General features: G+C 51.1%; 1 protein-coding gene across 1 annotated transcript; it reads left to right on the top strand.

Moving 5' to 3' along the window:
* Positions 1–16,006: 16,006 nt before the first annotated feature.
* LOC100278716 (uncharacterized) lies at positions 16,007–16,567 on the top strand. Its single transcript, NM_001328336.1, has one exon. The coding sequence runs from the start codon at positions 16,162–16,164 to the stop codon at positions 16,408–16,410; it is 249 nt and encodes an 82-aa protein (NP_001315265.1). The 5' UTR covers positions 16,007–16,161; the 3' UTR covers positions 16,411–16,567.
* Positions 16,568–24,954: the final 8,387 nt, after the last annotated feature.

Here is a 24,954-nt window from a genome sequence, read left to right as displayed (position 1 = left end):
AATCCTATTAGAAAACCTCCAACCCCGATAAGCAAAAAAGTGCATGGCCATCGTCTCCAGATGTCGACAAGCTCTTCTTAACAGATTCGCTGAATCGTCACTTCTTTGCAGCTGCGTCCAAAGTCTGAGCCAATGAGTTCCTCTGAATAGAACCTGCAAATAAGTAAACATTTGTGCTCTATTAAATACTAAGTCATTTCTACTTATCCAGATAGCCCAACACAATGCTGAGACACCTGTAATAATGAGATTCTTAGTATTTAAATCCACCCCCATCAACCAGTTCCCAAAGAAATGTTTAACAGATCTAGGTCCTGGTAAACCAAAACAGATTGATATCAACCGCTACATAAAGTGAGCAACATGACAGTCAATAAATAAATGCTGATTGGTTTCATCCAAATTACAGAAGCCACACTTACTGCTACCTTGCCAGTTGCATTTTGCTAAATTATCTTTCGTCAGCACTACTCCTTTTAATAAGTACCACATAAAGATTTTAATCTTAAGTGGCAGTTTAAGTTTCCATATTTCCTTATGGTTAAAAACATTCCCATTATTAATAAGACTCATATACATAGATTGAACTGTAAACTGCCCAGAATTAGTTAAACTCCATTTAAAAATATCCCTATCGACACTCAACTGAACATGTAATATACTTGCCACTAAATTATACCACAAAGTGAGGTTTTGACCGACAAGCACCCTACGGAATGATACATTTAAAGGTACTGTAGCCAAAACTGTAGCAACCGTGGCACTTTTATGTCTTACAATATGATAAAGAGACGGGTAACAAATCATAAAGGATTGAGTACCCATCCAAATGTCCTGCCAGAACCTTATTTGTTCCCCATTTTTAATAATGAAATTTCCTAGGTTAAGGAAGGTATCATTTACTTTCATTAACCCCGACCAAAAATGTGAATCACCATGTTTAAGTTTCACATTCCACAACGGATATCTCTTAAGATATTTGTTACGCACCAATTGTTGCCACATCCCATCCTCATTAATAAGCTTAAAAAGCCATTTGCTTAGCAAGCATTTATTTTGAACTTCTATGTTCTGAATTCCTAACCCTCCTTGATCCTTAGGTTGGCATAGGATGTTCCATTTGGCAAGTCTGTACTTCTTCTTATGATTCCCTCCTTGCCAAAAGAACCTAGACCGAAAGCAGTCTATTCTCTCGAGAACCCCTCTGGGTATCTCGAAGAAAGATATCATAAACATAACTAAACTGGTAAGCACTGAATTTATTAGGACTAATCTGCCTCCAACAGACATAAGCTTCCCTTTCCATCTGCTGAGCTTCTTTTCGAATTTTGCCTCTACTATTTTCCAATCACTATTGTTTAACTTCCGATAATACATTGGTATCCGTAAATATTTAAACAGATAGTCCCCATTTCTGCATGCAAACAACAATTGATATTGATCCTTAACATCGGAGGCCTGACCAAAGCAAAAAATCTCGCTTTTGTGATAGTTAATTTTTAACCCTGAGACTTGCTCAAAAGACAGGAGAAGTAATTTCATATTCTTGGCTTTCTCCAAGTCATGCTCCAAAAACAGGATAATATCATCTGGATATTGCAAGATAGATAATCCGTCCTCCACTAAATGAGGCACCAATCCTAATAGAAAATAAGTATATTGAATGGAATTGTGAAATATATTTCTGTAATGCAAATACTCGTGTATATAAATTTGGTAAAATTTAGGATAATTTGATATAGAACAAACTAATTAAGTATGCAAGTACTAGAAAGTAGAAGTTTATTGTGTGTGACCTTATAAGCCTACATAATTTCTCAAAAAGCTTCATATAGTTAGCCAGGATTACTTGATCGGCATCTTTATGAAATTTTCTAGAGTCTATGTTAAAGATATTCTCTAAATCATCATTTAAAGAGTTATTTTTATCAAAAAATTTATCACTATCAATTATAACACTGCTAGATTACTGGATTTGAACTCAATATCTTAAGGTTCCATCGAGCTTCTATACCGGTTAAGCTATATAATAGTTGTCACTATACAACCGATACTATTTTTCAACTACAATTTTTTTAAATATTGTATTGTATATTTAATATTATAGATGATCTTGAATAAAGAAGTCATTAACTGAAAAGTTGTAGATGCGGAAGAGAGTTTTTTTAGACGCTTGAAAGTTAAATGGAGCTACTGATATCAAGACAAAAAGTAAAGGCAAACTGGCATCGAGTAAGGCGAAACCTCACTCATCGGGTAAGGCGAAACCTCACACGTGTGTTTGGTTAGCGTGATGATGCGGGTTGGAAAGGATTTAACCCACAACAATCCATGTTTGGTTCAAAAGTCTCGTGGATTATGTTGGTTCTGGATCGAAATACTTCTTGAAAATGTGGGTTCTACGGATTCCTCAAAAACAAGCGAACTATTTCGACCCACTTGCTCTCCAGCCTTCTGTCACCCATGCTTTATCCACTCGAGACCAGCACAGAGCAAGGTTTTCAAAAGCCAGCTAATAGCAGCTATTTAGCCGGTTATAGCCTTTCAGGAGATCTGGAGCTAAGAGATGCATTATTTAGCGCTGATCAAAATTAGCCGCTAATAGTCATATTTAGCCCGCTAAATACACAAAATTAGCTCGATTTAGTTGCTAAACCTGCACTCCTTTTACTGGTCGAACCTTTGAAGCATTGAGACCCAAAAACAAGTTATGGGTAGGCCCTTTAACTTATTGTTTATGAGTTTGTTAGATAATGTAACATCCCAAAATCCCACCCAAGGTTTGAAACCCTAACCTCCTAATTCCCCCCCCCCCTTATTTTACCTTTCCCCCTTAACCCTACCCTTAGAACCCCTTCTCATGTGCATACACTTGAAATAATTAGAGCACCTCACATAGACTATGTTTCTCACTCAAGATCACTTAGAAAATATTTTTGGTCTCCAAAGAAAAAGAATCAAAAAGAAACAAAAATAGAAAAAGGAGAAGAAAGGGATTAGAATTAGAAAAAGAAAAAGAAAAGCTTCCCCCCCTCCCACGGCTAGGCCGAATTCCAGCCCAACCCGCACGCGCCCACACTTCCTCCCCCTCTCTCCCCGGCCCAGGCGGCCCAACCCGCGCGCGGCTCCCTCCCGCTGACACCCGGGCCCCGCCCATCAGCGCCTCACCCCCTCCCTCTCGCGCAGCTTCCTCTCGCTGGCAGCCAGGGCCCACTCGTCAGTTCCATCCCCCTCGCCCATCCCTCACCGGCGCGTCCGCCGCCGAGCGCCCCCTCGCCTCGTCGCCTCGCCATTAATGCTCGCCAGCCTCCGCGACAACCCCGCCACTGTGCTTGAGCCGACCCCTCACCCCCCAGCCTGCCCGAGCCATCGCATCGGCGTTAGCACCATTCCCGCCATCATGGCGAGCTCGCCGGTGCTCGCCGTCTCCCCCATCCCCCTCCCTCCCCCGAGCGCCTATAAAAGGACCCGCCCGAGCCCCGTATTCGCCACACAGCTCCGGCCACCCCCACTGCCCTCCTCCCCGAGCCGTTCAAGCTAGCGCCGCCGTGCTCCCTTCACCGCTCCGATGAGCTCCCCTCTCCCTCTCTAGCGATCTTCCGTTCAATTAAGTTATGCCAAGAGCTCCGCCATACTCTCACGGTCACGACACGCCACTTCCCCCACTCTATTGTGGCCGGAAACCTCACCGGCGGCATCACCGCCGCGGGCACCCGCCACCGTGCCGCGGACCGGCCGCCATAGGCCCCCGCAGGCGAAATTCGCCCCACCCCCGTGACCCCTATCAACCGCCCATGCTCCGCCACCGCTTCCCCACCGCAAAACTGGACCGACGGCGGAGAACCGCCGCGGGGCTCGCCGCCGACCGGCCCTGGTCGAGCCCTCACCCCCCTCCGTGCCGTTAACGCCGTTCCCTCCCCCCTCTCTCTGGCGTGCGGGCCCGCACCGCAGCGCCGTTCCCCCGCCGTCGCCCCGCGCGGCTGGGCCAAGTGGGCCGAAAGCACGCCCGCCCGCTCGCGCTGGCGCCTTTTGGGCCAAAATCCCCCCCGGCCCAGTTGGCTGGAAAATTCTTTCTCTTTTTCTTTTCCCATTTTCACATATATATTTAGATGCTAATATTTTATGCACCAAAAATTGTCTAAATAAATTATTAGGGCACAAAAAAAATAAAGTATAAAAATTTGCACACCCCACAAAGGTCACTATGTTTGATGTATTGTTATTATCTATGTTTAATTAGCGGAAGAGGGATCCGATCCTCCGGAACTCTTAGCTCCAGAAGAAGGGCAAGAACCCGACCCGTCCGAGATTAACCTCTTATGCCAGGAAAGCTTCGACGAAGGCAAGTTCATCCTTCCCTTGATGCATTATTTACCTATTTCTCTCTACCACTGCCTAAGCCTGGATTATGGGATGGGAATCGAATTGCATGGTGAGCATGAGAGAGCCCGCATTAACTATTACTTTGATTAAAAGATATGGGGCAAGTGAAAAGGGTACAAGTGGAATGTTTTCCAAAAGTGTGCGATGAAGGGTACTCACCCTCATCACCTGGTGAGTAGGATGATCAGGGACTCCCTGGTTTAGGGGAGGGCCTAAGGTGTTGGCTCAGCTGGTTTAGGCATGAGCAGAAGGATCGTCCTCTCGTATAAGGACCGGTTTGTCATCTTTCATTACCTGTACTCACAAAAAGTACAACCACTCGAGGCTGTGTGAGCAGCCACTCGATCTAAACTCGTACGGTCCAACCCCAGGGTTATGAAGGCTGGGGTAGCACCGGGAGGATAAGGAGGGGGAATGTTTTGTCCGGTTTGGACATGGCAGTGGCCTGACTCCTTCCGGTATAACCGTTAAGGTTTGGACGTACAAGGAAGGAAAGAGTTTCGGATTCGGGTCTCATTGGCCATGAGATCGCAGAGCCGGACTAGTGGGTAAAGTGTACCCCTCTGCGCAGAGTATAAACCTATTCGAATAGTCCGTGTCCACTGGTATGAACGAGTCTGGAATGGTATGACAATTAGTGTTTCTACTACAACCGGGAACAGGGAAATGTGTGTGTATGTCTGAAAAGAAAGTGGTACCACGGGAGCGGGAAGCTCAGTGGTGGTCAAGCAAGTGTTACTCCTATTGTCTTGGGAAAACCATAAACAACGAATACTGCCTTTCTCTGAAAAAGTATGAGTGACTTCAACTCCACCATAATAAGCATGTACCATATAGGTCACTTTCTCTTTACGGGAGCCGGGTGGGCTTGCGGAATACCTAGTGTATTCACCCAGATTTATTTATGTTTTTCAGCAGCTGAAGACTTCTTTTCTGCTATGCTTGATTGATGGGGTTGTGTCTTCACCCAGTTCTGCCTGTGGCCTGGGCTATTTTATCTTCCACTGCGCTTTATGTTTTTCGGCTCACTTTCGAGCTTGTATCCCCCGGTATTGTAATAACATTATTCAGACTCTGTAACTATTTGAAGTAATGAATGTGGTTACTAGCCTCCTGGGACTAGTAATTATATCACATTTGAGTCCCAAAGGATCGGGACGCTTCAGGTGGTATCAGAACCTATAGGACTGGCCGTAGACCACAACCCTGACCTTAAAAGTTGCCTTAACAAGAAAACACCTCTTACCCCCCAAGAAACACTCTTTCCCCTTTTCCCCGATATTAATAGACCTCTCTTTTCGTCTACCAGATGGAAAACCCCTGGGTGATTAGGACATCCTATTGCTCAGAGGAGGAAGGCTTTCCTCACCTTCTTCGGAGTTGCGCGCTACGCATGGGGATCCGCAAGAAGCCCGAATATGTCTGGAAGGAGTACCGTGAAAATGGAATAGAAAAGTGCTCTATGGCGGTCTACTTGGGAGAAAGCCGGAACTACCCAAACCACCCTCCCTTCCAAATTACCTTCATCGGGCACCGCTTCCCAGACACTTGCTAGAGCGTTGCTCGAAAAGCCCTCAAACAACTGTGCCAAAACTATAGCCGAGAGATCTCTGAGACCCCCCTCCGATATTTCCCACCTAGCAACAAAAACACCCCCACCTGGAGGAAAAGACTCCAGGCTCTGTCAGAAGGAGATCCCACAGAAGATGACCCCACTATCGTCTACATGGCCGGATACCTCCACACCCTCGACAACCACTACGATGAGCTCTCCTCCCACTGCACCCACCTAAACTCTCGAGTGGAAAGCCTAGAGCAGCAAGTCAAAGAGCTTAAGCAAGAGAAGGCATCTCTCCAGGAGAGTCTCGACATAGCAGAAGGCGAGGAAGCCAACACCCGTGAGGCCTATCGAACCTTGAAGATGGACTATGACAAGAAGCTAAAGAAGCTCGCCCCCAAAAAGAAAATCCAGAAGAAGACCACCAACCAAGGATGCCAAACAGAGAAGAAGAAGAAGGCCCCTCTAGCCCTACCTCCCCCCTAGAATAGATGATTGGTCCGACGACGAGGATATATCCCTAGCAAGCCTTGATGATCTTCTCAAGGCATTTGGGGACACCTTAGAGAAGGAGTTCGTTAGTACCTCGGGGAACGCTCTCGTGTAGTCCCACCTGTAGTAGTCTTATGCTTGTAATGTGATGGTGTAATGAATAACATAACTTGGTTGAAAACAATTTGCATGTGCATAATAGTGACTCTCTTCCCTGGCAGATGGCTTCGGATAAAACCACGCCTACCGCCTCCGGGATTGGAGCAGGGTTTCCCCTGAGAGCTGAAGGGGAAGCCGTTAGAGAGGAAAGTGAAACCCACCTCCCCGCACCTCCACCACTACCCTTAGACCTAGCCCAAGTTCTAGCCAATCAAACCTGACTCATCGAGGTCCTCACTCGAAATCTGGAAAATCAACGGCCGAATGGTGGAAGACCACAAGACAGAATGGGGGATTTCCTGAGACTCAAACCTCCCACGTTTGCCGAATCAAGCAACCCCCTCGATGCAGACGATTGGATGTGCACGATCAAAAGAAAACTGGAAGCCATTGGTTGCCCAGAAAATCAGCGTGTTCAGCTGGCTGCCCACCAACTTTCCGGGATGGACTTAGCCTGGTGGGACACCTTCAACATCACCATCAGAGATGCTACCTGGGCGGAATTTGAAGCGGCTTTCCAGGAGCACCATGTGCCCTAAGGACTTGTACAGCTTAAGGAGGACGAGTTCCGAGAATTGACTCAAGACGGAAGATCTGTCAGCGAATATGTACACAAGTTCACAGAGTTAGCCCGCTACACGCCAGATGATGTCAGTACCGAGGGCAAGAAGATGGCCCATTTCCTGAAGGGACTCAGGCCAGAACTCAAGACAATTCTGGCTAGCCAAGACTTCCTCAATTTCTCTCACCTTTCCAACAAGGCCATGCAAGTTGAAAGGCAAAGGAGGAAGAAAAGGGGCATCTCAAAAGGAAGTTCTAGGTTCTCCGGGCACAGCAGCAGGACCGGCACCAGAAGACTCGATCATTTGGGTTTCCACCCAAGGGACCAAACTTCAGTAGACCAGCTGGACCCACTCCGTCACGATTCAGCCAGCAAAGTCAGAGCTCTTTCCATTCCCCCTCAGTGGCAAGCAACCAACCCCCGGCAAATGCATGTTGGCACTGTGGTGATCCCAGTCACTTCAAGAACAATTGTCCGCAGCTAAAGCCACCAGGACCCGCCTACTCCAACTCGGTGAATGGCCCCAAGAATACCTCGGCATCCGCCCCCAAGGCGCCCTCCGCCGTCAGCCAGCAGAACAAGGCTCCGTACCAAGGAAGGGCACGAGTAAATCACGTCGATGCCGAGGAAGCTCAGCAGGCTCCGGGAGTAGTACTCGGTGAGTTCCTTGTTGAATTTACTCCCGCTACCATACTTTTCGATTCTGGAGCATCCCACTCCTTCATAGCCACTAGCTTTGTGGAAAAGTATGGCATTCCCTCTACTCCTCTAGAGATTCCCTTGGTCACCCAAACCCCAGGGTCCGACCTTCTATGCCAGCTCAAATGCTCCCAAGTCAGAATCCTTTTAAGTGGGGTAGTATTCCTAGCAGACTTAACCGTCTTGCCATCCAAAGGAATTGATGTGATCCTAGGGATGGATTGGCTAACTAAACACAAAGGCATCATCAGTTGCGCAGACAAGACAGTCCTCCTCATCGACCAGCAGGGAAAGTTAGTCTCTTGTCAGGCACAGCCACCCGCCAGTGACCCAATGATGTTCAATCTAGCAACGGAAAGTATATCAGTTGTAGAAGAATTCATGGACGTGTTTCCAGAAGAATTGCCAGGAATTCCACCAGAAAGAGAAGTGGAGTTCTACATAGATCTGATCCCTGGAACGGCACCCACCGCGAAGAGACCATACCGCATGGCTCCGATCGAGTTAGCAGAACTGAAGCTTCAAATCGCAGATCTTCAGCAAAAGGGATACATTCGTCCCAGCTCATCACCTTGGGGAGCGCCAGTCCTGTTCGTCTATAAGAAAGATGGAAGCATGAGAATGTGTATTGATTACCGATCGTTAAATGAAGTTACCATCAAGAACAAGTATCCACTTCCTCGGATTGACGACCTCTTCGATCAGCTTCAAGGAGCCAAGTACTTCTCCAAGATAGACCTAAGGTCTGGTTACCACCAATTGAGGATCAAGGAAGCAGACATCCAAAAGACTGCATTTGTCACCCGGTACGGGCAATATGAATTCACAGTGATGCCGTTCGGACTGACAAACGCACCCGCCTTTTTCATGAACCTCATGAATAAAGTGTTTATGGAAGAGCTAGATAAGTTTGTCGTAGTCTTCATTGACGACATCCTTATCTACTCCAAGAACCACGAAGACCATAAGCGTCACCTTTGGATCGTCCTCGGAAAACTCAGAGCACACCAACTTTATGCTAAACTCAGTAAATGTGAATTTTGGTTGGAAAAGATAGCCTTCCTTGGGCATATCTTAACCGCAGAAGGGATAGAAGTGGACCCTTCCAAGGTGGAAGCAGTATCAAAATGGAGGCAGCCAACCAACGTCAGTGAAGTTCGAAGCTTCCTAGGAATGGCAGGGTATTACCGCGGCTTCATCAAAGGATTCTCCAGCATAGCAAGACCGATGACAGAACTTCTCAAGAAAGACCATAAATTTGTGTGGACCCCAAAATGTGAAGGGCGTTTCCAGGTCATAAAGGAGAAACTCACAACAGCACTCGTTCTATCACTGCCAGATATTCATCAAGATTTTGTCGTCTTCTGTGATGCCTCGAGGCAAGGCTTAGGGTGTGTGCTAATGCAAAACGAGAAAGTCATTGCTTACACATCACGCCTACTCAAGCCGCACGAATAGAATTACCCCACCCATGATTTGGAATTGGCAGCCATAGTGCATGCCTTGAAGATATGGAGGCATTACCTAATCGGAAACAAATGCCACATTTTCACCGATCACAAGAGTCTGAAGTATATAATCACTCAACCAGATCTCAACCTCCATCAGCGAAGATGGTTAGAGCTGATCAAGGATTACGACCTAGAAATTCACTATCACCCCGGGAAGGACAACGTGGTAGCCGACGCCCTCAGTCGAAAACCATTCGGAATAAAAGGAACCAACTTTTTAGAAGATTGGAAGAAAGAATCAGCGCAACTAAATGCATGTTTGGGAAACAACGATAGTCTCGAAGTCAAACCAGTGCTGGAAGACCTCATATGCAAAGCTCAACGTCTAGACTCAGAGACAGCAAAACTTGTGGAGAAATCCCACAAGGAACAACTCCCGGACCTCAGGGCAGATGACCAAGGAGTCCTTTGGTTCAAGCACCGTCTGTGTGTACCAAAAGGGGAGGCCCGAGAAGTCCTACTCAAGGAAGCTCACGACTCGGCCTACTCCATCCACCCAGGAACTACCAAGATGTACCTGGACCTCAAAACCAGATACTGGTGGAAAGGGATGAAGAAAGAAATAGCTCAGTATGTGGCCCGATGTGACATCTGCCAACGGACGAAGGCCGAACACCAAAAACCTGCAGGCCTATTACAACCCCTTCCAATACCTGAATGGAAGTGGGAAGAAATAGGCATGGACTTCGTAACCGGACTGCCTCGGATGCAAAAAGGGAATGATTCCATCTGGGTAATAATAGATCGCCTCACCAAGGTAGTCCATTTCATCCCAGTGAAAACTACCTTTGGAGGAGCCACCCTTGCCCGGATTTATCTCAAGGAGATAGTCAGACTCCATGGCATCCCAAGGAAGATAGTGTGAGACAGGGGAACCCAGTTCACATCCAAATTCTGGACAAGCCTTCAGAAAGCTATGGGCACCAAGCTAGATTTCAGTACCGCTTATCACCCTCAGACAGATGGGCAGACAGAAAGAGTCAACAAAGTCCTTGAAGATCTGTTAAGAGCATGTGTGCTAGCTTTTGATAGAAGTTGGGAATCCAGTCTACCCTACGCAGAGTTCTCATACAACAATAGCTATTAGGCCAGCATCAAGATGTCGCCATTCGAAGCACTGTATGGATGGAAATGCCAAACCCCTCTCATGTGGTCCAACGTGGGGGGAAAAGCACTAGAAGGACCTGCCTTTGTCAAAGAGGCGAAAGAGAAAGTTGCACTGATCCGCAGAAGGTTACTCGAAGCTCAGAGTCGACAGAAGAGTTATGCAGACAACAGGCGGAGGGAACTCCGATTTGAGGAAGGAGACTTCGTCTACCTCAAGGTTTCTCCAATGCGTGGTGTCAGGAAGTTCCAAGTAAAAGGGAAGCTAGCCCCACGTTTCGTAGGTCCCTATCCCATCATTGGCAGGGTAGGACACGCAGCATACCGTCTGGAATTACCAGAATCCATGTCCGACATCCACAATGTGTTTCACGTATCCCAGCTCCGCAAATGCCTGCAAGCACCAGAAAGTCACCTCGAAGAAGAGACAGTACAGATTCAGAAAGACCTTCAGTACCGTGAAAAACCAGTGAAGATTCTTGATTCAGCAGTCAGAAAGACCCGCACCTCAGAAGTAAAGCTCTGTAAAGTTCAGTGGAGCAGAGAAGGAGAAGAGGAAGCTACCTGGGAGAGTGAGGACTCCTTGAGGAGGGAATACCCTTATCTTTTCTCAAATCCAGTCTAAATCTCGAGGGCGAGATTCCTTTAAGTGGGGTAGGTTTGTAACATCCCAAAATCCCACCCAAGGTTTGAAACCCTAACCTCCTAATTCCTCCCCCCTATTTTACCTTTCCCCCTTAACCCTACCCTTAGAACCCCTTCTTATGTGCACTTGAAATAATTAGAGCACCTCACATAGACTATGTTTCTCACTCAAGATCACTTAGAAAATATTTTTGGTCTCCAAAGAAAAAGAATAAAAAGAAACAAAAATAGAAAAAAGGAGAAGAAAGGGATTAGAATTAGAAAAAGAAAAAGAAAAGGAAAAGCTTCCCCCTCCCACGGCTAGGCCGAATTCTAGCCCAACCCGCGCGCGCCCGCACTTCCTCCCCCTCTCTCCCCGGCCCAGGCGGCCCAACCCGCGCGCGGCTCCCTCCCGCTGACACCCGGGCCCCGCCCGTCAGCGCCTCACCCCCTCCCTCTCGCGCAGCTTCCTCTCGCTGGCAGCCAGGGCCCACTCGTCAGTTCCATCCCCCTCGCCCATCCCTCACCGGCGCGTCCGCCGCCGAGCGCCCCCTCGCCTCGTCGCCTCGCCATTAATGCTCGCCAGCCTCCGCGACAACCCCACCACTGTGCTTGAGCCGACCCCTCACCCCCCAGCCTGCCCGAGCCATCGCATCGGCGTTAGCACCATTCCCACCATCATGGCAAGCTCGCCGGTGCTCGTCGTCTCCCCCAACCCCCTCCCTCCCCCGAGCGCCTATAAAAGGACCCGCCTGAGCCCCGTATTCGCCACACAGCTCCGGCCACCCCCACTGCCCTCCTCCTCGAGCCGTTCAAGCTAGCGCTGTCGTGCTCCCTTCACCGCTCCGGTGAGATCCCCTCTCCCTCTCTAGCGATCTTTCGTTCAATTAAGTGATGCCAAGAGCTCCGCCACACTCTCACGGTCACGACACGCCACTTCCCCCACTCTATTGTGGCCGGAAACCTCACCGGCGGCATCACCGCCGCGGGCACCCGCCACCGTGCCGCGGACCGGCCGCCATAGGCCCCCGCAGGTGAAATTCGCCCCACCCCCGTGACCCCCATCAACCGCCCATGCTCCGCCACCGCTTCCCCACCGCAAAACCGGACCGACGGCGGAGAACCGCCGCGGGGCTCGCCGCCGACCGGCCCCGGTCGAGCCCTCGCCCCCCTCCGTGCCGTTAACGTCGTTCGCTCCCCCCCCCCCCTCTCTGGCGTGCGGGCCCGCGCCGCAGTGCCGTTCCCCCGCCGTCTCCCCGCGCGGCTGGGCCAAGTGGGCCAAAAGCACGCCCGCCCGCTCGCGCTGGCGCCTTTTGGGCCAAAATCCCCCCCCGGCCCAGTTGGCTCGAAAATTCTTTCTCTTTTTCTTTTCCCTTTTCTTTTTCCCATTTTCACATATATATTTAGATGCTAATATTTTATGCACCAAAAATTGTCTAAATAAATTATTAGGGCACAAAAATAATAAAGTATAAAAATTTGCACACCCCTCAAAGGTCACTATGTTTGATGTATTGTTATTATATGTGTTTAATTAGTGGAAGAGGGATCCGATCCTACGGAACTCTTAGCTCCGGAAGAAGGGCAAGAACCCGACCCCTCCGAGATTAACCTCTTGTGGCAGGAAAGCTTCGACGAAGGCAAGTCCATCCTTCCCTTGATGCATTATTTACCTATTTCTCTCTACCACTGCCTAAGCCTGGATTATGGGATGGGAATCGAATTGCATGGTGAGCATGAGAGAGCCCGCATTAACTATTATTTTGATTAAAAGATATGGGGCAAGTGAAAAGGGTACAAGTGGAATGTTTTCCAAAAGTGTGCGATGAAGGGTACTCACCCTCATCACCTGGTGAGTAGGATGATCAGGGACTCCCTGGTTTAGGGGAGGGCCTAAGGTGTTGGCTCAGCTGGTTTAGGCGTGAGCAGAAGGATCGTCCTCTCGTATAAGGACCGGTTTGTCATCTTTCATTACTTGTACTCACAAAAAGTACACCCACTCGAGGCTGTGTGGGCAGCCACTCGATCTAAACTCGTACGGTCCAACCCCAGGGTTATGAAGGCTCGGGTAGCACCGGGAGGATAAGGAGGGGGAATGTTTTGTCCGGTTTGGACATGGCGGTGGCCTGACTCCTTCCGGTATAACCGTTAAGGTTCGGACGTACAAGGAAGGAAAGAGTTTCGGATTCGGGTCTCATTGGCCATGAGATCGCAGAGCCGGACTAGTGGGTAAAGTGTACCCCTCTGCGCAGAGTCTAAACCTATTCGAATAGTCCGTGTCCACTGGTATGGACGAGTCTAGAATGGTATGACAATTAGTGTTTCTACTACAACCTGGAACAGGGAAATGTGTGTGTATGTCTGAAAAGAAAGTGGTACCACAGGAGCGGGAAGCTCAGTGGTGGTCAAGCAAGTGTTACTCCTATTGTCTTGGGAAAACCATAAACAACGAATACTGCCTTTCTCTGAAAAAGTATGAGTGACTTCAACTCCACCATAATAAGCATGTACCATATAGGTCACTTTCTCTTTACGGGAGCCGGGTGGGCTTGCGGAATACCTAGTGTATTCACCCAGATTTATTTATGTTTTTCAGCAGCTGAAGACTTCTTTTCTGCTATGCTTGATTGATGGGGCTGTGTCTTCGCCCAGTTCTGCCTGTGGCCTGGGCTATTTTATCTTCCACTGCGCTTTATGTTTTTCGGCTCACTTTCGAGCCTGTATCCCCCGGTATTGTAATAACATTATTCAGACTCTGTAACTATTTGAAGTAATGAATGTGGTTACTAGCCTCCTGGGACTAGTAATTGTATCACATTTGAGTCCCAAAGGATCGGGACACTTCAGATAATGATTCAATGCCTTTTATATGTGTCATTGAATTTGCATGTATGTTGATTTATTATTGAACATTTGAACTACTAGTTTGAACTATCAGATTTAAATATTGAACATTTAAACTATCTATAAAGTTATATCATGCTTTTTTTAAACGGCTAAATGGTTTAGCTCACGGCTATAGCCTTTATAACTTATAAAAAGCTCACCGCTAAGGCCCTTAGTCGGACATTTAAAACATTGGCACACGGGCACGTTGCCACGGCCGGCAAGCTGGGACGAGGGACCCCCGCCGACCTACCATCCGACGTTCATCCCCCGCCTACCTCCTGTCGTCAGTCCCTCACTGGTCTGCCCTCCGTCAGCGCCGTCAGACTCCCCCACCGGCTTGTTGCGCCTCCCACCGACAGTCACTCGCTGGCCTGCCCTCTGATGCTGGTGTGTTCTCCAGTAGGCACAACCCGCGAGCCTTGCTAGTGCTGTCGTCGAACAGGTAAATGTCTGTGCTCGTTATTGCCTAGACAAGCCTGCTAGTCATGGCAAATGTTACAAATTCACTGAAATGCATCTTGATGTTGTTGGGAGGTTCCTTTAATTATGGCTGAAATGTAACAATGAGACCTCATCACTAAAAATTTATGACTTGGTTAATATTGGCTTTAATTTATGTATATCTTATGCTTATGGATTTCTCAAATATTAAAATAGTGTCGGTTTCATTTATTTTGATTGTTGTCATCTTATTGAATTGAATGAATTGAAGATACCATCCTGAATGTGGTAATATGACCAGGAAGGAGACCATATTCAGTTCATCCCTCATCGCGAAACAAACAAGAGATGGTACAACTCCAACCCAGTTTAACCCTGTAATCAAACAAGATAATAGGTTTAACCTGTCACTTAAACCAAATAAGGAACGGATCTGACCCAATCCAGAAAAATGGGTCGACTTCGACCGGATCCACGTCGTTCCGAAACCAAACACATGTCAAGTGACTCATGACTCATCCTGATACCATGATGACTTGGATGATTTGTACTACCTCAGCCCCCTTCATATACACTGCCATTCCACGACCGCCATTTTACTGACCATACATTTTCGTGATATTTCCAAAATAGAAGCTTCGCAATATTCCCTAAAAAAGGCTCTCCGCCTTTTCTGTAGATTTTCACTCTAGCATAACACTACTAGGACTAGTATTCCATTTCCCTTTCCTTAGGATGTGGAAATTCATTGATGATGACTCAGCTCGACGACATCTTTTCTCTTCTTTTTTGGAGATATCAGAAGAGCATACATGCATGTTCCAGCTGTAAAAGAAATATCCACGTCCTAAGCTTTAGTCATCTTCAGTACAAGGATAAGGTTATCCAAAAATAAATAGTAATAACCAGTTATTATTAATTATCCAATTTGGTGAGTGGCTTGGAGTGCTCTTTCCAATAATACTCTAGGTTATTAATATAACCAGTTGTTATTATTATGATTCAGCGTCAGCAATACACTCTACTAGGTTCCTAGTCTCGATGTGACGGGGTTCCGAGAGTTCTGCAGAACGAACATCCCCGTCAACCTCTGCCGCATGCATGTCGATTAGGTCGGCCACGCAACAGGCAACACAAACACATTGTGCACGTGGCATGATCCAGCGGCAGGACGGGCAGGAAGCCGCCGACCTTATCGGCAGTTCGGCTATGGACGGGCAGGAAGCAGCTCAGGTGCCGCCGTGTCGCCGGTTGCCATGGCCGACCTCTCTCATCCCTCTAGCTAGCAATCTAGCTGGCGATCGAGGTCGTCGTCACTAAAGCAAGTACACATGCTTCCATTGTTGGTGGTCGACGGTTGTCTTTCTTTGATTCTTTCGACTGCACGAGCATGACGGCGGCTTACAAAAGCATGCATGAAATGAAGCTGCTTGGACCTTTCGAACGATCGCCGTAGTGGATTGCCTCGTCACCATGTACGTGAGTGCGTGCTGCTGGTGGGTCCGAGTGGCGTCTTCGGTCGACGCGTGTCGGAATGCTCCCAGCATCCGAGCTTATAAAGCTGCGCATGGGAGGCTTCGTTTTGCACAGTATCTTCAGAAGCTACAGCTGCAGCACACAGATTCACAGATAGACCTCACCTACCTACTCCAGCTCGAAGCAGACAGAGCATCTAGCTAGCTAGTTGGTTAGTGGCAAAGAGCGTCCGTGACCTGTGAGAACCGACTGAGTGAACGATCATGGCGGCGGTGTCTCTGCTAGGCCCGTACACCGGGGGCAGCGGCTTGGGCGGGAGGCTCGTCCACGCCAGGAGCGGCGGCCGCCGGCCAGCTGCGGCGGTGAAGCGGCTGCTGTCGAGGTTGAGTCGCTCTTGGAGAAGACGCGCAGCGCGGCCGAGGCGAACCGCGGTGAGGTTCGGGTATGACCTGCATAGCTACTACCAGAACTTCGACGACGGCAGTGCCCCCTGCGCCCACCACCGCTTGTAGCTCGTGCAGCAGTGCTTATATGTTCGCTACTGTACTAATTGCCGGTGACTATTACTAGCTAGCTGTTACAGCCATAGACTCAATGTACATGATGATGCTTTAGTGTGGAGCTATATATTTGAAGCTTGGAATAGAAATGGATTTCTATATATTATTATAAGCTGATTCTGAGGGCTTCTGTCCCGTGTTCAGGCTTACGCATGTGCCACACCTGTATCCAACTGCCTGATGTTTTATTTCTTCTCGAACACGACGCGACCAGAAGAGCTCTTTAAAGCCATCTACAACGGAAAAAATTCTGTAGATACCCGATGTAACACCATCTTTTACATACTGTCGGCGTTTCGACCCCGGGGCTCCCTAGACAGACGAGAAAATTGTCGCTGCGTGTCCCAACCCAGATGGGTCGGCGCGAGACGGGACACAAAAGGGGAGAACAGTAAAGGGGAACCCGCGGCCTTCGTGTTGTCCTGCGCCCAGGGCGGATGGATGCGCTTGCAGTAGGGGGTTACAAGTGTTCGCGTGGGAGAGAGCGAGAGCCTTATGCGCCGGCCCGTTCTCCCGCGCGGCCAACCTTCTCATACGAGAGCCCTGGACCTTCCATTTATAGGCGTAAGGAGAGAGTCCAGGTGTACAATAGGGGGTGTAGCAGTGTGCTAACGTGTCTAGCAGAGAGGAGCTAGAGCCCTAAGTACATGCCGTCGTGGCAGTCGGAGAGGTTTTGGCACCCTGTTCATGTGATGGCGTGGCCGTCGGAGGAGAGCTGGAGCCCTGCGGAAGGACAGCTGTCGGGGCTGTCGAATCCTTGCTGACGTCTCCTTGCTTCCGTAAGGGGCTGAGAGCCGCCGTCGTCATGGAGCACGCGGAGCGCCATCATTATTTGTTTACTGGGGCGAGCCAGATGGGACGCCGGTCTTGTTCCCCGTAGCCTGAGCTAGCTAGGGGTAGGGTAATGATGGCCCCCCTGGCGACGTGGCCGGTCCGGACCCGAGTTTGGGCGAGGTGGCGGCTCCTCCGAGGTCGAGGTCGTGTCCGTCTTCCGAGGTCGAGGCTGAGTCCGAGCCCTGGGGTCGGGCGAGGCGGAGTCCGTCTTCCGAGGTCGAGGTTGAGTCCGAGCCCTGGGTCGGGCGAGGCGGAGACCGTCTTCCGAGGCTGAGGCTGAGTCCGAGCCCTGTGTCGGGCGAGGCGGAGTCCGTCGTCCAGCATCGAGGTTGAGCCCGAGCCCTGGGGTCGGGCGAGGCGGAGACCGTCTTCCGAGGCCGAGGCCGTGTCCGAGCCCTGGGGTCGGGCGAGGCGGAGTTCGTCGTCCATCGTCGAGGTTGAGCCCGAGCCCTGGGGTCGGGCGAGGCGGAGCTTCCTATGGCGCCCGAGGCTGGACTTAGCTGCTGTCAGCCTCACTCTGTCGAGTGGCACAGCAGTCGGAGTGACGCAGGCGGCGCTGTTTTCTTGTCAGGTCGGTTAGTGGAGCGGCGAAGTGACTGCGGTCACTTCGGCTCTATCGACTGAAGAGCGCGCGTCAGGATAAGGTATCGGGTGATCCTTGCATTAAATGCTCCTGCGATATGGTCGGTTGGCGTGGAGATCTGGCCAAGGTTGCTTCTCTGCGAAGACTGGGCCTCGGGCGAGCCGAAGGTGTGTCCGTTGCTTGAGGGGGCCCACGGGCGAGACGTGAATCCTCCGGGGTCGGCTGCCTTTGCCCGAGGCTGGGCACGGGCGAGGCGAGATCGTGTCCCTTAAGTGGACTGAGCCTTGACCTTAATCGCGCCCATCCACAACAACACTATGCAACATTTTCGGCGGCCCACCTTATTTTCGGCGGCCGGAGGTGGGCCGCCGAAAATACCACCTTATTTTCGGCGGTCTGACACAGCCACCGAAAATAGGCCTATTTTCGGCGGCCACTGACACAGCCGCCGAAAATAAGCCTATTTTCGGCGGCCTGATCCCTGGCCGCCGAAAATTAGGTTTTTAAAAACTGTCGGCTCCTTCTCTGTTCTGTTTCTTCTCTCTTCTCTCTTCTCTCTCAACACGCCGCCGCTCGCCGTCGCTCGCGCCGCCCCTCGCCTCGCCGCACCTCGCCCCGCCGCGCCGCCCCCGCAGCACCGCCCAACCGCGCCGCCCCCGCCACGCCGCACCTCGCCGCGCCGCCCCGGCAGCGCCGCCCAACAACGCCACCCCGTCGTGCAGCCTGTCGCGCCGCCCCCGCAGCGCAGCCCACGGCCCGCTGCGCCGCCCCACGCCCCCGCAGCGCCCCCCCCCCCCGGCCCACCACGTCACGCCCGACGCACCCGCAGCGCCGCTCGCCCGTGCCGCCGACGTGCCGCCACCAAGCTCGACGCCCCACCAGCCGCGTTGTGCCCCGTTCCATCGACCTTGGCTCCCGTCAACCTCGCCTTCATTAAGGTATTTTATTTTGCGTATTTTATTTTGTATTTTCGGCGGCCTTTTATTTAATTGCCACCGAAATTAATATATTTTTGTAATTGTGTTTGTTGATTTGTGCGTTTGATTAATATTATTGATTAGTGCGTTTGTATATGTGTTATATGTTTAGGGAAGGCATATGTGGTATATGTGGAATGTATTAGTGGTATATGTGTTTGTTGATTAGTGCGTGTGATTAGTATTATTGTTTAGTTCGAGACATATTTTATATGTGGTATATTTGGTTTAGTAAAGGCATATGTGGTATATGTGTTATATGTGTTATATGTGGTTCATTCTTATATTGTTTAGTGGCAGCGAGGTTATGCTGCCAAAATTATTGTGGGTCCTGGTAGCTTGCTGTGGTTTAGAATCTATCCTTGCCTATACATATAGGACCGATACACTTGATGAAATTGAATAATGGTTTCACGATATGGTTCGGTTTAACAGTCTCAGGCATGGCTGAAGACCGTGCATGGATGTACAATGGCTGGAGTAGGAATGGACGTCATTCTGATGAGTGGGTAGCCAAGACCAAAGATTTTGTGGACCACGTATTCGCCTTGTCCTTAACCGGCATTGTCAGATGCCCTTGTAGGCGGCACGAAAATAGTATATTTCTTAATAAGGAAAGAGTTAGCCTAGATCTTTGTCAATTTGGATTTATGCCCGGATATGAGGTGTGGGAACATCATGGTGAGGTAGTACCCAACCGGAATGTAGAAGAGGAGGAGAACAATGATTGGGCTGGCGATGATGCGATGCATGAGATGCTAGATTCGCTACGTCCAGAATTCAACCTAAGCTCCGAGGATCCTGCCACACCAGAGGTTTCCAGATTTTTTAAACTACTAAAAGCCTCTGAAGAGTCGTTACATGAACACACAGATGTGAGTATACTCGCTTTTGTGACTCGGCTCATGGCAAGGCGCATGAAGTTGTGCATTCACTTGGAGGCAAGGCGCATGGACGGTATGAACTTGTGAATTGTTTTCAATAATGTTGGAACTACGACCGAATAGCTAATTTTCTTGTTTTTCAAGATATTCTATGTTTACCGGTGTTATCGATTCGACGGAGTTGCGTTCTCGTGGCGGCTCTTCGTCGCAGGCGGGCTGTGGTAGTAGCAGCCGTAGTCGCCGCTTTGTATCTAGCATGGAGGAAGCTATGAGGGAGCAGCAAGAAAAGTTTCGTGAAGAGCTGCGGCAACAACAAATGGCATTTCTCCAACAGCAATCAGAGTACATGGCTGCTTACAACACACAGGCGCAACAAGCAATGAACGTGAGTGTCTTATTTATTCTCAACACGCTCGATATTGGTTCTATAACTAATATATTATATTTGCAACAGTCTTGGTTTCCACAGCAGGCACAACAGCAGCCATTTGTTTTCCCTCAGTTTCAGCCGCCGATGCCTCAGTGGGGATTACATGCTCCACCACCTCCACCTCAGGTGCTTCAATTTAGTTAAGACTTGTCGTTTGTATCAACCTAATTTCAAATCTTTACTAAACTTGATTTTGTAGGGATCCGGGGTCATGGGCCACAACACGCCACCACCGGTCATACCAGCACCAGGAGGAGCTTATGCAGGGGAGGGAGCTTATGCAGGAGAGGTTAGTTTGAGAAACAATTTGTTTGAATAGTCGTTATACATGTAACCAATGTCGTTATTAATGTCTTTTTTTTCTTTAGGATCCAAACCCGTTACACGACTTCGTCAACCAGTTCTTGGCTTCTGGAGGTAGTGGACACAACTCCAACGACCCCAATGTGTGATTAAGTTAGCTTTGTGACGCACTGTGTTGTAATGAACTATTTGTGGATTTTATGTTTGTATGGACTATTTGTGGACTTTATATTTGTATGGACTCAAGTTTTATGTTGTGAACTCAAGTATGAATTTTCTGTTATTGTATGAAATTTCTGGTATTGTATGAATTTTGTATGAAATTCTGTTATTTTTCGCATTTTTCAATTTTTTTGCTCTGAAATTAGTAATTTTCGGCGGCCTCCCTGGCCGCCGAAAATAGGTATATTATTTTCGGCAGTATTAATTTCCGGCGGCTGACTACGTGGCCGCCGAAAATAACAGTTTATTTTCGGCGGCCAGGTCCTGGCCGCCGAAAATAAAGCCTTATTTTCGGCCGGATTTTTTTGGGGGCCAGACGCCGCCGAAAATAGCTTATTTTCGGCGGTAAAGGGCTCATTTTCGGCGGCTTGGCCGCCGAAAATGCCTGTAGCTGTCGTAGTGATCAGTCCTTTGCAGCTTTGTGCTGATGGGGGTTACCAGCTGAGATTAGGAGTCTTGGGGGTACCCCTAATTATGGTCCCCAACAGTAGCCCCCGAGCCTCGAAGGGAGTGTTGATACTCGCTTGGAGGCTTTTGTCGCACTTTTTTGCAAGGGGACCGGCCTTTCTCGGTTGCATTTCGTTCCGGTGGGTGCGCGCGAGCGCACCCGCCGGGTGTAGCCCCCGAGGCCTCGGAGGAGTGGTTTGACTCCTTCGAGGTCTTAGCGCGTTTCGTGATGCTTCGGTCGGTCTGGTTCTTCCCTCATGCGAACTAGCCGTAGCTCGGGTGCATAGTTGAGTCCCAAGTTCTCGGGCTGGTATGTTGACGTTGTCAACGGTTTGGCCGGAGCCGGGTTTGCGAGAGCAGCCCCCGAGCCTCCCGCACAGAGCGAGAGGACGGTCAAGGACAAACTCGGCTTTTTCATACGCCCCTGCGTCGCCTTTCCGCAAGGAGGAGAGGGGGAAAGCACCATGTTGCCCTCGGAGGGCGCCGAACATGGTGTCTCCAGCGAGTTGCTAACGGGTAATCCGAGTGGACGCCCGTGCCCCATTCGTTAGGGGTCGGCTAGTGGCCCGGAGGCGCGCTCCAAAAGTACCTGCGGGTGATTCGCCGGACCCGGTCCACTTTTGACGGGGTCCGAGGGCTCGATGCCTCCCTCTGGTGGGATTCCGTTACAAAATCGTTCCCGTCGGTCTCGGAAATGTCCTAGGGTACCTCGGGAGCGTAGCCCGAGCCTTGGTTATGTATCGAACGTACCCAGGGTCATCCCTCGCTCTGCGTGCTCTGAGGCGGCTGTCGAACCCTTCGGGGGCCAGCCTACGAACCCCTGATCAGTAGTGGGCGCGGAGCCCGAGTGGCCTGAGGCGGCCGTTGAACCCTTCTGAGGGGTCAGCCTTCGAACCTCTGACCAGTAGTGGGCGCGGAGCCCGAGTGCTCTGAGGCGGCTGTTGAACCCTTCCGAGGGGCCAGCCTTCGAACCTCTGATCAGTAGGGGGGCTCGGGGCCCGCTTCCTTTGCGGAGAAGGATCCCTTTCGGAGTATCCCCTTTACCGGTCCCTGTAGCAAGAGAGAGAAAGAGGAAGTGGAAAAGGATGCGAAATCGAATGACGTGACACACCTTTTTTGACGCGGTCATCATGGCGAAGGTGAAGCGTTGTCTGCTTTGCCTGCCAAAGGTGCCGCCTGTCCTGCCGCAGAGTTAATGCGATGTGACGAGTGGTTCGCGGGGCAGCCGTTGTGCGTGCGCGAGCCGTTCGAGGAACGGAACACGGGCGCGTCGTCTTCACTCCGTGGGACAGGGCTCTCTTGCTGTCCCAGGAGGGGACGTGAGTCTGCAGGCGACTTGACTGCTGCTTCCGCCCGCCTGCCACCGCCATTACTACCGGCCCATTTCTGGCCATATCGACCGTCGCGCCTTCTCCCGCGGCTGACTGACCCGTGACCGATGTGCTCGGTTGGCACTGTTGGGTCATGCGCAGGGTCGCCTCGAGTCGCAGCACCGGTTCCGCAGTCGAGGAGGTGCGGTACTGGCGCGAGTGGCGGTGCAGTTTCTCGCACGTAGTAACTGGCGAGCCGGTTACATGACGTGTGGGCCTGGGCCTCCATGCTGGACGCGTCGAAGTCGAAAGGGTGCGCTCCCTTGGTGCGGTTGCATGCCGCCTGCATGGCGGTTCGCCCTTTCACCCGTTGGTCCGGGCGATAGTGGAGGAATGCTTGTAACCGCTGGGCTGTTGTGCGCTCCGCGCGCGGCGGTTTAGCCTCTTCTGTCCTGGGCCAGCTTGCATGACGCGTGGGACCCAGCCCCCGTGTCGTAGGGGGAGGACTTTGGAGCGTGTTGGAGAAGACTCAGTCCGCGCCGGCTGAGGACGCAGGTGGGGAGAGTCGCCTTTAAAAGGAGGGTGACCCCCTTGGATGGCAACCATGTCTTCGCACTCCCTTCATGCATCGCGTCCTTCCACCTTCCGAGCCCCCGGATGGGGAGCACTCGCGTCGCCTTCGTCTTGTCGTCGTCGGGGGAACGCAACTTCGCGGAAGTTGGTACCTTTCAGCCATCGTTCGGCTTTAAGGATTTTCATCAGGCAGCTCGGCTGCATCCCCTCGCCGGTGGTCACCCAAGACGGTGACCACCAGTTTGATGGTGGGGAGAAGCAAGCCGGGCTGCGACCTCTGCCTCGCCCTCAGCTTCAAGGATCTTCATCATCCTGGCTGGGGCGGAGGCCGGACTGAGCCGGAGCTCTACCTCCCGCGCGGGTTCGTGGGTCACCTTCTCCCTCAGCATTCAGGGGAGAGGGCGCTCACCGGCCTAGCGGGAGGGTCGGACTTCGACAACGCGGGGCTGGTCGGCGGCGAGCGTCGTCTGCTTCAGCGCGTTGGGCTCGCTGGCTCAGCTGGCTCTGGCTCGGCTCCCGGTGCCCCCTCCCGCCGCGAGAGCGGTTGTCGCACCGCGCGCACCGGAGGACCGCCCAAGATGTCGCGCGCTGCTAGGGCGGCGTTCGTGTTCTTGGGCTGTCCTGTCTTTGCTCCGGTACGGCGCCTCTACGCGGAGGTCGGTGCTCGCCCGTCCGGGAGGATTCGAGTGGGGATCTGCCGGTGGGCAGATGGCTTCCGTCGTCGGCGCGGAGGTGGTGGCGGCTGAAGAATTCCTCATCGCCGACGGGATCACCGCCACCATCCGCGCTCCAGGCCTCCGGCTCTTTGGCTTTGATAGCTTGTCCTCGCCCCTCGAGTGGGGACGTGGGCGAGGGCCTTGTTGCAGCAGCGTCCGCCCTGAGGCCATCGCTGTTGTTGTTTGGCCACCTGGAGCGGAGGTCGTTGTCGCTGCTGCCGGAGCGGGCGGCGGTGAGCCACCTGGGGTTTCGTCGCCCCGCAGGCCCTCCAATGTGGGGGGTTGTTCGTACCTGCGGGGGTGGAACCGGAGTTCCGTTTGTAATGGCACCTTGAGTGCCGGTGTCTGTTCATTGTGGCTGTCGGGGCCTGAACATGTGGGTATTTTTGGTGTAATACCATGTTTTTCCTCCTTTCGAGCACTAGGACTCGCCAGTCGGCTAACTGAACCGCTTAACCAAGTGTGAGTTGCCTCGTGCGAAGGTGACGAGTGAGGTATCCGTATCCCGGAGGCGTAGGAGTCCCTCGGCTCGGTCGGCCTTGCCGCCCGAGGCTTCTCTTGCTTAGTTAAAGGAACCCTCGGCCGCTCTGCGATGAGCCGGAGCCAGAGGCAGCGGTGTCAGCATGGACAGAGGCAGAGTTGGCTCGAAAAGAAGACTTCGTCGGCCAGAGCCTGGCCAGGCCGTCCACTGGCGGGACCAGCGCCGGAGTCAGGTTGCCGAGGCCATGAGCCGGGCTGGTGTCCTCGGGGGACAGCTGGCTGAGGCTTCGGGGTGGCCGGCCGAGCCGTCTGCTCGGGCCGGGTTCCTGAAGGAGACCCTGGCGGCGATGGCCCGGGCGTGGTGCTGACGTCGTCCTTCGGAGTGGAGATCCTTCGTCCGTGTTGCCGTCCGAGGCTCGGTCGGACTTCGCCGAAGGTGGAGTTGACGCCGAGGGTGCTGCTGCTCCCCCTCCATCGACGTCTGAGCCTGCAGGACCGGTTCGCCTGTAGTATGCATATGTTTTTTGTGGCCGCTGAGGCCCAAACATACTGTCGTCGCGTTGTAAAGCTGCATTTCTTTTCCTCTTGTTTCGAGTATCAGGGCTTGCTCGTCGGTAGCAGAATCGTTTATCCGAGCTAGAGTTACTTTGTAGCATCCCAAAAATTCAAATCCTGAAACTTTCTCAAACTTGCTCTAAATTCAAAATGAATTTCAAATTTCATTTCAAAATGTTTGT

This window comes from Zea mays, chromosome 5 (assembly GCF_902167145.1).
Source record: "Zea mays cultivar B73 chromosome 5, Zm-B73-REFERENCE-NAM-5.0, whole genome shotgun sequence".
NCBI lineage: Eukaryota > Viridiplantae > Streptophyta > Magnoliopsida > Poales > Poaceae > Zea > Zea mays.
The sequence above is the reverse complement of the archived record's forward strand: the minus strand, read 5'-3'. Positions and strand labels throughout refer to the sequence as shown.